The sequence below is a fragment of the Nomascus leucogenys genome, chromosome 4 (assembly GCF_006542625.1).
Source record: "Nomascus leucogenys isolate Asia chromosome 4, Asia_NLE_v1, whole genome shotgun sequence".
Classification (NCBI taxonomy): domain Eukaryota; kingdom Metazoa; phylum Chordata; class Mammalia; order Primates; family Hylobatidae; genus Nomascus; species Nomascus leucogenys.
The window spans coordinates 119,067,373-119,081,112 of record NC_044384.1 but is presented as its reverse complement, the minus strand read 5'-3'; the positions used below and the strand labels follow the sequence as shown (position 1 = coordinate 119,081,112).

Here is a 13,740-nt window from a genome sequence, read left to right as displayed (position 1 = left end):
TGTCCACCTGGGCCCCTTCCCACACCAGAGGTACAGCCCTCGTCACTTCTGAAGTCCAGAGGTGTGCAGACCCTCCCCTCTCCCTAAACACTCTGCCCCTGTGTCCCCCCAGGGCCTGTGCTTTAACGGCAGTGCCTTCGTCTTGTACCTCTCTGCCGCTGTTGTAGATGCATCTTCCGTCTCCCCTGAGAGGGACAGTCACAACTTCAACAGCTGGGCGGCCTCATCGGTGAGTAGCCCTCCATCCCCACATGATCCTCCTCTTCCCTCTCCAAGGCTTGCTTGGGATTGGGGAAGACAGAGTCATCTGCAGGAAAAAGCAGCGCTTGCAGTAGTGACAAATTAGCAATTGGTTATTGATTTGAAAATACCTAAAACTGGCAGGGGGCAGGGGGCCCTCCTGGCCCAAAGTGGGAAAAGCCTGGGAGACTGCTTGAGTGAATGCCAAATAACTGGAACAAGATAAATATTCAAGGGAGAAAAGCTGTTTAAAGCATGCTAAGAATAATTCTATTGCCTATAATTTACTAAGTGGGGGAAGGTTGCAGAAAATGAACAGAATGTAATTCCATTTAGTTTTTTTGTTAAGTGAAAATATTTGTTTATGCATTGAGAATGCCTAGAAAAATATATACCGGTAGAGGTTCCTTCTAGAGACTGGGATCGGGAAATGAGGGGAATGGGACAAGGAACTTCAATTTTTTTTTTTTTTTTTTTTTTTTTTTTAGAGAAGGGGTCTTGCTCCATCACCCAGGCTGGAGTGCAGTGGCATAATTATAGCTCACTGCAACCTGGAACTCCTCAGCTTGAGCCATCCTCCTACCTCAGCCTCCTGAATAGCTGGGACTAGAATCCTGCACCACCATATGCCCAGCTAATGTTTTAACTTTTTTGTAGAGACTAAGTCTCGCTGTGTTGCACAGGCTGGTCTGGATTTCCTGGGCTCAAGTGATCTTCCTGCCTTGGCCTCCCAAAGTGCTGGAATTACAGGCGTTTGGGCCACCACACCTGACCTTACTTTTTAATTTATATACTTCTGTTTGCATTTTTAAACTATAAGTGTGTATGATTTGTCTAATTAAAAAAAACTGGTATTAAGAATCTCTCTGAGATTGGCCTTAAAATAGCCCATCTCCAAAAGAAGCCTATCGGGGGAAGGAGGGAGGCAGTTAGACAGAAATGCCAAAATGATTATGTCAAAGCTGATTGATGGTACATGGGGGTTCATCATATTCTTTACTTTTATTTCTGTTTGAAGATCTCTATTTAAAAGTAGATTGGTCGGGCACAGTGGCACATGCCTGTAATCCCAGCACTTTGGGAGGCCTAGGCGGGTGGATCACCTGAGGTCAGGAGTTCAAGGCCAGCGTGGCCAACATGGTGAAACCCCATCTCTACTAAAAATACAAAAAAATGAGCCAGGGGTGGTGGCGGGCACCTGTAATCCCAGCTACTTGGGATGCTGAGGCAGGAGACTCACTTGAAACCAGGAGGCAGAGGTTGCAGTGAGCCAAGATCACGCCATTGCACTCCAGCTTGGGCAACAAGAGCGAAACTCCGCCTCAAAAAAACAAAATAAAATACAAGTAGAGCACATGGATGCCGGTGACATTAAAAATCACAAGCTTTGTCAAGACTGGGCTCAAGTTAACACATAGCAAGAATGAACTAGAACTGGGTGGAGGCTGCCCCATTAATTAAGAAGGGCCTGCATTTTCCTCCTCCCTGTTCACACCTCACATACCATGTGGGCTCATTGCTTACTCTGGCCCACTCGACTCATTTATGTGAACTGACACTGTAGCAATCCGAGACTGTACCCCAGACCTAGATTGCCTGTGCTAAATTAGAAATGATATACTTTTCTCAGATGCACTGCCGCCGTATTCACTCCTAAGTGAACTCCCTGAGGTTATTTGAGCAAAACTACAGGCTTTCAGATGTTCTCCAAAATAAAAACAGCATAACCAGAAATCATTTGAGAAGGATAGTAATTGAACCAATAAAGTAGTTTTAGACGACAAGGCCTGGCATCAAGAGAAGGTAGTGAGTGCATGATTCCATGGAGGTGAAATGATAACTTTTGCTAATTAGGATGTGCCCTGAACCACACTTCTATTATGCTTTGTTTTCTCCAGTTCTTTGCCTTCCTGGTCACCATCTGCTACGCTGGAAACACATATTTCAGTTTTATAGCATGGAGATCCAGGACCATACAGTGATTTACCATTTTGATAATTAAAAGGAAAAAAAAAGGAAGACTCTTACTGTAAAAACAGCTGTAGGTATAATGTATATTCCCAGAGAATTGTATTTAACTAATTAATGTTTTTTGTATTCTTAAATTTGCTCACAAATTGTGGTTTGTTACAATTAAATTGGATACTTATTTGCAAAGTGTTGTAGCTTATAATGAAGTCTTAAGTATCTTATTAATGTATTAATGTCTTCATAGATCATATTTTCTTAGACAATGTTTAAATAGATAAATTGCTAATATTGAGAATGTGTCAAGTTTGTAAACCTAACTTTTAAGATGCCAGATTCTTTTTTGATTAAATGTTGCAAAATCCCAGCTAATGTTGTGTTTGATTGGAGAAAGGAGACCTACTGCTGAAGCTTGAGGCTAGGCTCTCAAGGCTGGCGGGGGGCTGGGAAGTCTCCCTCTTCACAGGGCTGCATGGTATGATATTGTCAGGAGAAACTTATCCATAGTCTCAGGGCAAAGAGGCAGGAGATTCATTTCCTCAATTCTGGGGATCATAGATCAGTGTTCATGATTTTCATATGCTAACAGGTTGCCCCAGAAAGCATCTATTCAGACCTGGCCTTGGACATCAGTGATAAGCTCATGGGAAGTTATGCTACTAAGTGCAGTGACTGACGTGCTTGTGATATTTTTTCTAATATGCATTATAAAAAAATATAACTATTAAAAGGATAAATATCTGAATATATTGAATATATCTTAAAATTATCTTGCTGGCTGGACACTGTGGCTCATGCTTTGTAATCCCAGCACTTTGGGAGGCCGAGGCAGGCAGATCACGAGGTCAGAAGATCAAGACCAGCCTGGCCAACATGGTGAAACCCCGTCTCTACTAAAAATACAAAAATTAGCTGGGCGTGGTGGCAGGTGCCTGTAATCCCAGCTACCTGGGAGGCTGAGGCAGGAGAATCGCTTGAACCCAGGAGGCAGAGGTTGCAGTGAGCCAAGATCACACCACTGCACTCCAGCCTGCTGACAGAGCAAGACTGCGTCTCAAAAAAAAAAAATTGCTGACCACAGTAACATGTGTGCTATCTTTTGTGAAAACTACTGGGCCAGGCCAGGCATGGTGGCTCATGCCTATAATCCCAGCACTTTGGGAGCCTGAGGTGGGTGGATCACTTGAGGTCAGGAGTTTGAGACCAGCTTGGACAATATGGCAAAACTCCATCTGTATCAAAAATACAAAAAATAAGCCAGGCATGGTGGTACAGCCCTGTGGTCCCAGCTACTTGTAAGGCTGAGATAGGAGGATCCCTTGGACCTGGGAGGAGGAGGTTGCAGTGAGCCACGATCATGCCACTGCACTCCAGCCTGAGCAACAGAGTGAGGCCCTGTCTCAAAAAAAAAAACAAAAAAAGAAAAATAATAATAATAAGACACTGCTGGACCAAAAGGTTTCAATATTCCAAATCTCCAGTGCAAAAATATTGTAACATCATTATTAGATAGTATCAGGTAAAGAGAAAAGCTCACATCAGCAAGACAGTATGTACTTAGAGGAAGTGTTTTTAGGTAGGACGATTCTTGCTAGTACAGCAGTGTATCTTGGATGATTTTTCAATATGAGCTTTTGAAAAACAAAAAACCACAGAAACGTTAGTGTAGTTGATGAGAGTGAACAAAGCTGAAGCTGTGCACTCTGTTGATATGACTCCCATGGCCTCTGCCTCTTGATCTCTCACCTGTTTAGCAGTGCTGTTTTTTTCTGTTTGTGCTAGTTCTCTTTTTCTGATTCTAATTCCATATCCAAGCTCTGATTACCCCTACATAGGAGAGTTGAGATTTCTTCAGTGTCTAATCATACCCACCCCAGACCTTTGAAAGTACCAATGAATAATGTTCTGGGGTTGTGGACTAGGCCCACCCAAAGAGGTAGTGGGGAGGGGAGCTCCAAAAATGAGAGGTGAGTGTAGGGTATGGATGTGTGAGCGGATGGTGTCGGGGGGCACACGAGGCCACTCTGTGCCCAAAATGTAGCAAGCCATGGAAGGCTGAGCTTCCATAGCACAGACCTGTAGGCAATTGGTGCTGTGATCTTTGGGGAGCTGATTCCCAGTCATCACTGATTTTGCAGAAAAGCTGAAATAACTAGTCACAGTTGGCATGCTCTGCCTTTCCGTCCAGCTCTCCCTCTCACACTCACAAAAGCATGTGCACCTTCCACATACCCTGTGGGTTTTTCAAGTACTTTATGTTGCAAACAATACTCCATAAAAGTCAGAAAAAACAGTAACCTACAGAGGCCTGCTTCTGGAAACAGAAAGAAGCCTGCTTTTCTGCTCCACGCAAGCATGTGTGTGTCATTTCTATAATCACAGCCACATTTATAGAACGTAACTTCTGGGGTAAAAAGTGCCATAAACCACACTTTGAAATGTTCTTCAAGTAGACTATAATTTTAGTTCTTTCTTGAACTGGTAGCACCAAAGGCATCTGTTTCAAAAGAACAATGCCTAGTTTGTGTCCATGCAGGGGCACTTGCTGTCTTGTCTTTATTGGTGTTTTTTCAGAAGCATGATCCTTTATGTTACCCTGAGAGTTCACTAAGACAATAACAGCAAAAAGCATTTATTTTTCACTGAAAAGAAATTATTATTTCATCTTTTGAATACTGAGACTTCGTTCATGAATAAGCTTTAAGTGTAGGTTTTTAGACAACAAAATGATTCTCCGTTGTTCAGATTGGAGCTGTAAGTTGTGAATTGGGTTTACTTTAATTTTTTTCTCTTAATAAACAAGAGAAAACAAAGTCACACACAATACAGTCAACATAAAAATAGGTTTCTGGGGGCTTGAAAAATATTATTACAGGGATAGTGTACAAGGTACTTAAATTCATCTCTGCGGTCTGCGCTTGCCATCTGCATTCACCTCAGCCATTCCAAAACCTTCATGTCCTGTGGAGCAGAGTCAGTTTTTGACTTGATATATTTACCCACTCATGGCAAATCAATAAAATGCTTTGGGCAATTAATCTCTCTTTATTGCTATTTCCAATTTACTTCTCCCAAAAGATAAATATTTGGCCAACCTTTGAAAACTACAAGAAAATCTAGAGAAGAGGATGTTCAATATCAGTAATTTATTTTTTAAGTTGCTCCCTTCACAGGAAAATCCCTTCAGGGCATCAGCACACAAAAGATTATAAATACATAAAATATCTCTGTAATAGAAGGTAGACATTTATTTATTTATTTATTTATTTATTTATTTATTTATTTATTTATTTATTTTGAGACGGAGTCTCACTCTGTCGCCCAGGCTGGAGTGCAGTGGCGCAATCTCGGCTCACTGCAAGCTCCGCCTCCCGGGTTCACGCCATTTTCCTGCCTCAGCCTCTCCGAGTAGCTGGGACTACAGGCGCCCGCCACCACGCCCGGCTAATTTTTTGTATTTTTAGTAGAGACGGGGTTTCACCGTGGTCTCGATCTGCTGACCTCGTGATCCGCCCGCCTCGGCCTCCCAAAGTGCTGGGATTTACAAGCGTGAGCCACCGCGCCCAGCCAGAAGGTAGACATTTAGAAATGCTAACTGAAGATGCAGCCCTGGGTAGAAAATCAACTTAAAGTCCATATTTTTGTCCTCTAGACAATTATTATTTTGATTGAAAAGATGAGTTTTCACAGAAAAAAATTGGTTTTATTGAAATTTAATTGAAAAGATAAATTTTCACAGAAAAAAATCTGGCCATATGATACATGCAAGCACATGCGCACGCACACACAAGCGCACGCACTCTGAAAGGTGGCAGCCTGAGCATTTGTTAACTTGGCTGCACATTGATGTTCTGCTAGCAACATCTGCCGCCAAATGTGAATTGTAAACAGACAGCTGTGAAGGAAGGTAAGATAACTTCCAGTGTTGAAGATGACCTAGAATAATGGGGAAGATTATAATGCATGTTGTTATAAGTTGGGGGGGTATATAAACTTGGGTTTTTGGTATATATAAAAGAAGATAGGGTTTGGGAGAAAGTGCTTGGCATCACAGAGTGATGACTTTTTAGAAACTTAGGAAGGTAAGTGGGAAGAAAGGTGTTGATTAAAAAGATATTCCATTTGGAAGATATGTTTTGCAAAACTTTCCTATCTATGGCAGAATTGTTTTTGCTAGAATATTCAGAATAGCTAAATAAACCCAGGGCATAGGGAACCTTGTGGCTGCCTCCCCAGCATCTTTTCTTCCTCCTCATATTCTCAAACTGCCCTAGTTCTTATTCAGTATCCAGACCACCCTTTTATAGCCCCAGTGTTTTATAAGAGGCCGACTCCATTAGGACTCTAGGCATGGAGCCTACGGCTCTGCCTCAGCTCATCAGCATGAGACCACCCTCCACCACAGTGATTGGTTCAGAGATGGTCATGTGACCCAGGGCTTGCTTGGGAGTTCTGGGAAAGAGGCATGCTGTGTACATGTGTGTTTCCTAATATACATTGACCCTTTATGCCAGGCACTGTACTAAAGGGCTTTGCATCTATTATCTCATTTAACTCTCAGAAGGGGAACCCTGCACAGTACATACTAGATTATCCTCACTTTACAGATGAGGAAACTGAGGTACAAAGAGGTTAAGCAATTTTATAAAGTTATAAAAGTCATCTAGCTAGCAAATGTGGAGAGCAAGCATATTAACTGCTGGTGTTAATGTATTATGTATTTAAAGCACCTGGCATACAGTTGGTGCTCAATAAATGATTTCCCTTTTTTTTAATGTTTTGTTTTAATTGACAATAATCGCATGTATTTTGTGGGCATAATGTGATGTGGCTTTGGGGGGTTTTCTTACTTTTTATTTATTTATTTGTATTTTTTGAGACAGGGTCTCACTCTGTTACCCAGAGTACAGTGGCACAATAATGGCTCACTGCAGCTTCAACCTCCAGGGCTCAAGCAATCCTCTCACCTCAGCCTAGCCAGGACCACTGAGACTACAGTCGTCTACTACCAACCACACCTGGTTAATTTTTTATTTTTTTCATAGACATGAAGTGTCACTACATTGCCCAGGCTGGTCTCAAACTCCTGAGCTTAAACGATCTTTGTGCCTCAGCCTCCCAAAGTGCTGGGATTACAGGCATGAGCTGTGCCTGGCCACAATGTGATGTTTTGATTTTTGTGTACATTGTAGAATTATTAAATCCGTGCTTACTCTTTTTTTCATCCTTTGAGACAGGGTCTCACTGTCACCCAGGCTGGAGTGCAGTGGCAGAATCACGGCTCCTTGAAGCCTCGACCTCCCTGGGCTCAGATGATCCTCCCACCTCAGCTCCCCGAGTAGCTGGGACTACAGGCATGTGTCACCAGGCCTGGCTAATTTTTGTACTTTCTGTAGAAACAGGGTTTCGCTGGCGCTGGTCTCAACCTCTCAGGCTCAAGCGATCCACCTGCCTCTGCCTCCCAAAGTGCTAGGATTACAGATGTGAGCCACTGCGCCTGGCCTGCAGCTCTTTTGATGGAACTCTTAGAAGCAGTAGTCCTCTCCTTGGGTGAGAAAATATGTAGCCAGGAAGTCGTTTGCAAAAATTTTGTGACCACAAGGGGGAGCCAGTCATAGGATAACAGTAACGAAGAGTTAAGAGGTGGAAAGAAACTTCATCAATGATAACATCATTGAACAATTGAATCAATTCAGCCCTGAATGCTACCAAGCTCTGTCTTTGCAATTACATGAGCAATTCTACCCACTTAAACTAATTTCCATTACTTGCAACAACATGCATCATAAGCATTACACAGGACATCCTGGCAAACAGCTTTCAAGCAAGTCACCACAAGGGCCTGTATAGATGGTAGTGATGATGACAGGAGCCAACTTTAGCACTAATGCTATTTAGCAGTAGAAGGGTAGAAAAAGGGAAATTCTGAAAGCCCATTTGAGAGTGACTCAGGCCTTCCTAAAGTTATTGCTGAAGGTGGCAATAGCGTGGGAAAATCCTAGAAAAAGAAAGAGCTGGGAGGATGGGTACTCGAAGGAGTACCGCATGACCTGTCTTTGGCCACTGCAATAGGAAAGCTGAGTGTGGAGGAGGAACATGAACCATCTGGCCTCCAGCCATTTTAACTTAGGAGAATTCCACCGTGTTGTCGTAAAGGCAAATAGTCACTGGAGAGGTGGCTTCTCTCTCTCTAAGTAAGTTGAGCATTTAAGTCCCAAAGAACGTTGAGAATGAGGACTAGACCTAAACTCTTGGCATTTAGGAAAAAGAACTTAGATATCACATATGGTGCAATTAAAACCACAATGAGATACTACTTCACACCCTCTAGAAGGGGTAAATTAAAAAAAAAAAATACCACGTGTTGGCGAGGTTATGCAGCATCTGGAATTTTTATACATTGCTGGTGGGAGTGCAAAATGGTATAATTACTTACAAAGTTAAACAATACTTATAACCCAGCAATTCCAGTCCTAGATATCCACCCATAAGAAATATACCCACAAAAAGACTGCGCAAGAATATGCATAGCAGCTGTATTCATAGTTGCCCCCAAACTGGAAACAACCCAACTGGCTATCAAATGGTGAATGAATACATTGTGTATCTCTACAATGGAATACTGCTCAGCAATAAAAGGGAACAAACTACTGATATAGGCAACAATGTGGATGAATCACCAAAACATTATGCTGAATAAAAGAAGCCAGACCAAAAAAACATTTGATTCTATTTATATGAAATTCTAGAAAAGGCAAAACAAAGCTATAGTGACAGGAAGCAGATCATTGGTTGCCTGGAAATAGGGATGGAGCAGTTGGCTTAGAAAGAGGCACACGGAGATGTTCTGAGGTGACAGAAATATTCTACATCTTGATTGTGGTGGGGATTGCATGGGTGTATACATTTGTCAAAACTCACAAACTATTCATGTAAAATGGGTGTATTTCAATATAAATTATAGCTTGATAAAGTTGATTTTAAAAGAAAAAAAGTGGAATATTTAAAAATGTCCACTGTAGCCCTTCTCCCATCTGCCATGCTGTTGAATTGTTTATTACCTCCTATATCCCGTCTGGTTTGTGATCTTTTGGAGAGTTGGGAAGGTGAGGTTTCGTCCCCATCTTCCCTCTGGAGCTCAGCACAGTGCCTGGAATGTAGTATGTGTTCAATTAAATGTCTACTGCAGTGAAAAGACTGGGAAGTTAATGAAGAGTCCTGGAATACTGTGAAGGGTTATTGAGTTAGAAGACAATAGAGGTCAACCAATAGAGAGGGCAAGCTTAAGAGAGGTCTGTGAAAAATGAGAGCTGTGGGGATGGGAGACTGCCAGGAGATGCAGGAGGCTACAGCTGGGTGATGAGGCCAGCAGGGACCTGGAAGTGAAGAGCTGAATCTGTGGATGCATCTATGTTGCCCAGAAATAGATTGTCAGAACAGTGCTTGATAAATAGCAGCTACCAGGTGGCTAATGAACTGGGTACCTGGGAAAACACACAACCAGTACATAGGTTTCTAGAACACAGAAATGACTGTTTATGAGCTGTGGGGCCTAATAACTTCCAACCATTTAATGATACGGTACTAGGTTGAGCCATGTGAAATGGTCACTATTAGACTCTGTCCTACAAAAATGGCAATTTCATACGATTCGATCTACAACTTTATACTTGAGTTTCACACATAATATCAGTTGATCCTCAAATCTTTGCCTTGGCCGGGCGCGGTGGCTCACATAAATCCCAGCAGTTTGGGAGGCCGAGGCAGTTGGATTACCTGAGGTCTGGAGTTCGAGACCAGCCTGGCCAACGTGGAACCCCATCTCTACTAAAAATACAAAAAATTAGCTGGGCGTGGTGTTGGGCGCCTGTAATCCCAGCTACTCGGGAGGGTGAGGCAGAAGAATCTCTCGAACGTGGGAGGCGGAGGTTGCAGTAGGCCAAGATCATGCCACTGCACTCCAGCCTGGGTAACAGAGCAAGATTCCATCTCAAAAAAAAAAAAAAAAAATCTTTGCCTTACATTAGGCAGGTGTCCATCGCTCCATTTATCTCATAGGGACAATGGAGGCTCCATTGAGTGGTCAATGACTTGCCCATGGTTACACAATTAGAATAGCTTGGGCTGGCACTGAGATTTTCTCACTCCGTCCCAACTCCTCCAGCCTAGTTTACTGAAAACATCTGGACTGTGAGGAAAGGAACCAGGTGAAAACTCTGCAAGGTGTGGGGATAAGGTAGTACATTCCCAGAAATCTATGTGGCATTATATATGAAAAGCCGTATATATGTTTGTTCCCTTGATTTGGGGATGTATCTCTTAGGAGTTTAAGATTCATGCACAAAAATGTTAATCCTGTCTTTAATCCAGGGAAGCAACTGGAGTCAGCCTAAAACCCTAACAGTAGGAGAAAGCCAAAGTAGTTAAATCTACCCAATGAGCCTTTAGAAATTAATGTACTCACAATATCCCCTCCCAAAATTATTCAGAATCAGAATCGGCTAACACCATTATTAATGACTCCACTTTGTATTTTTAACTGATACATTTCTCAAGCTGTGCTGAACCTCGGTTGCTAGATTGGTCATTAAATCGAAGATCAGTTAACATGTTGTCTTTCTAAAAATACGTAATGGAGAAAAGTTGTGCACACAAAAATATCAGTGGCACTAAAAACTGTTTACGAGGAGTTTTTAGTAGAAAATGTTTATGGTGTAACTTTGAATTTACAAAAGGCAGAGCAAACTTGAGCAGTAAAGAGTGACAGGATCGCAAGGTGATTTTTTATTTTGTTTTTCTGTGTTTCTCCCAATTTTCTCCAGTAAGCATAAAATACATTCATAATCTGGAAATAAATATTTTTAACTAAAAGACAAGATAAAACAGTAGTCTTAGTAGGTTGAAACAATCAGTATCCTATTTGTGGAAAAATTAAAAATCTTCCAGCCTCTTTGCAAAGGCAAACAAGCAGCCTGGGCAATTGCATGAGGACCACTGAGAGGACTGCACCTGTTGCCTTTGCCTTTTTTTCGGAAGAAAGTGTAGTCAGCTTTGGTCATCATTTATCTCATTTATGAAAGATTTCATGGATAGAGTGAGAAAGAGAGTCTGCCTGCCTGCAAATCACTCATTTACAAATTTTGAGTAACAAGATTATTGTGAAAATTTACATCTGTATACTTACGTATAGTAGGAAAAAAAAAACTATGAGAATTTACATTTGTATTCCTAGCTTACACGGAGAGAGGTTCTTGCATTCACACTATTCTGCTGTCTTACACAATTCCAGAACATTTGTTCACCATACTTAGAGAATGTATAACATGTAAGAGTCTTCTGTGATTTCTTAAATAGAACTGGACTTTAACTTTTTAAAAATAAGGGATAGCTGAGCATGATGGCATGTGCCTGTAGTCCCAGCAATTTGGGAGGCTGAGGCGAGAGGATTGCTGGAGTCCAGGAATTCGAGACCAGCCTGGGCAGCATAGCAAGACACCGTCTCTACAAAAAAAAAATAATTACAATAGAAAAACTAGCCTAGTGCAGTAGCACACACCTATGGTCTCAACTGCTTGAGAAGCTGAGATGGGAGGATTGCTTGAGCCCAGGAGTTCAAGGCTGCAGTGAGGTCTGACCATGCCACTGCACTCCAGCCTGGGCAGCAGGCAAGATCTTGTCTCTAAAAAATAAATAAAATTTAAAAAATAAAATAAGGGATGATGATCATTATGAATAGTGCTGTAATCCAGCAGAGTCCCACCCCATATGGCCTCATTCTTAATTCCTGTGTCTACTTTTCATAGATTTACAGGCTCTTTCCTCACTGTCCAGACTGACAGTACAGTCTGTCTTTTATGATTGTACATCTCCCCTCTGCAGCAGCCTAACCCCTTCTAATGAAGTGTTTTAAATTTTCACTAGACTCGTTGGAATGGTATATAAAATGAGAGCTGGCACAGGCTGAAGGGCAGCCTCTCCTACAAGTTAAGGGCATTATCCTTAATGCTTGAGCACTTAAACTTGGTCTTAACTAAATGTTTAAGTTTAGAGAGAAAATATTTGCAAAGTGCAAATTTAATAAGGGGGTAAATATAATAAAATATATAACGAACTCAAGAAAAAAACAACACAATTTCAAAATGGGCAAAGCATCTGAACAGATGTTTCTCAAAGAAGATATACAAATGGCCAACAGGTATATGAAAAAATGCTCAACATCACTAATCATCAAGGAAATGCAAATCAAAACCACAATGGGGTATCACCTCTCACTTACTACTAGAACAGCCATTCTCAAAAAAGATAAGCATTGGGAAGGATAAGGAGACAAGGGAACCTTGCACGCTTGGTGGAAATGTAAATTAGTCCAGCTATTATGGAGAACAGTATGGAAGTTCCTCAAAAAGTTAAAAATAGAACTACCCTATGATCCAACAATCCCACTTCTAGGTATATACACAAAGGAAAATAACTCAGCATGTCAAAGAGGTATTGCACTTTCATGTTCATTGCAGCATCATTCACAATAACTGAGAAGTGGAAGCAACCTAAATGTCCATCAACAGACAAATGGATAAAGAAAATGTGGGCATACAATGGAATGCTGTTCCGCTTAAAAAAAGAAGGAAATCCTGTCATTTGCAACAACAAGGATGAACCTGGATGACATTATGCTAAGTGAAATGTCAGGCACCAGAAAGACAAATACTGCATCATCTCACTTATATGCCGAATCTAAAGAAGTCACACTCCATAGAAGCAGAATAGAATGGTGATTGCCAGGGGCTGAGGGGAGGAGAGAGGAATGTTGGTCAAAGGGCACAAAGCTTCAGCTAGACAGGGAAAAAAAAGTTTAAGCCTTAGTTAAAAGGCTTTTATTTTTCTTGCGTGTTTCCTTGTTATTGTTACTATAACGTTTACAGTTTTATCATATATTTACATTCAGAAGTAAGGCAAAGAGATATTCCCAAGTTTTAAGGACAAAAACAGTTTTTAATTTTTTAAAAAATGCTTTTGATATTTTGAGAATGATCAAGAGATTTGTTTTCTGAAAGAATTCTTTATTGGTTCTGAATGCAAAACATAAAGGGTATATTCGTTTGCTGGGGCTGCCGTAACACAATACCACAGACTGGGTGGCTTAATCAACAGAAATCTATTTTCTCACAGTTCTGGAGACCAGAAGCCCAAGATCACGATGTCGGCAGATTGAGTGTCTTCTGAGGCCTCGTTCTTTGGTTTGTAAATGGCCACCGTCTCACTGTGTCCTCACTTAGTCACCTTCTCACTGTTCCTAATCTCCTCTTCTTACAAAGACACCGGTCATATTGAATTAGGGCACACCTTACCAACCCCATTCTAACTTAATTACCTATTTAAAGGCCCTGTCCCCAAATAGTCATATTCTGAGGTGCTGAAGGTTTGGACTTTAGCATATGAATTTGGTGGAGGGCCAGGGGAGGCATTATTGAGCCCATAACAAATGGCAATGCTTTTTTCTCCCCAGATATGTGTACTTTCCCTCTGTCTCTG

At 41.5% G+C, this 13,740-nt stretch overlaps 1 protein-coding gene across 1 annotated transcript in view; it reads left to right on the top strand.

Annotated features, from left to right (window-relative positions):
- The window catches only part of CMTM8 (CKLF like MARVEL transmembrane domain containing 8), a 131,426-nt gene extending 128,851 nt beyond the window's left edge, over positions 1-2,575 (top strand). The window contains exons 3-4 of the mRNA XM_030812226.1: positions 113-229; positions 2,139-2,575. Of these exons, the coding sequence (XP_030668086.1) occupies positions 113-229; positions 2,139-2,222 (201 nt within the window). The 3' untranslated portion in view covers positions 2,223-2,575. The remainder of the gene's footprint in view (positions 1-112; positions 230-2,138) is intronic.
- Positions 2,576-13,740: the final 11,165 nt, after the last annotated feature.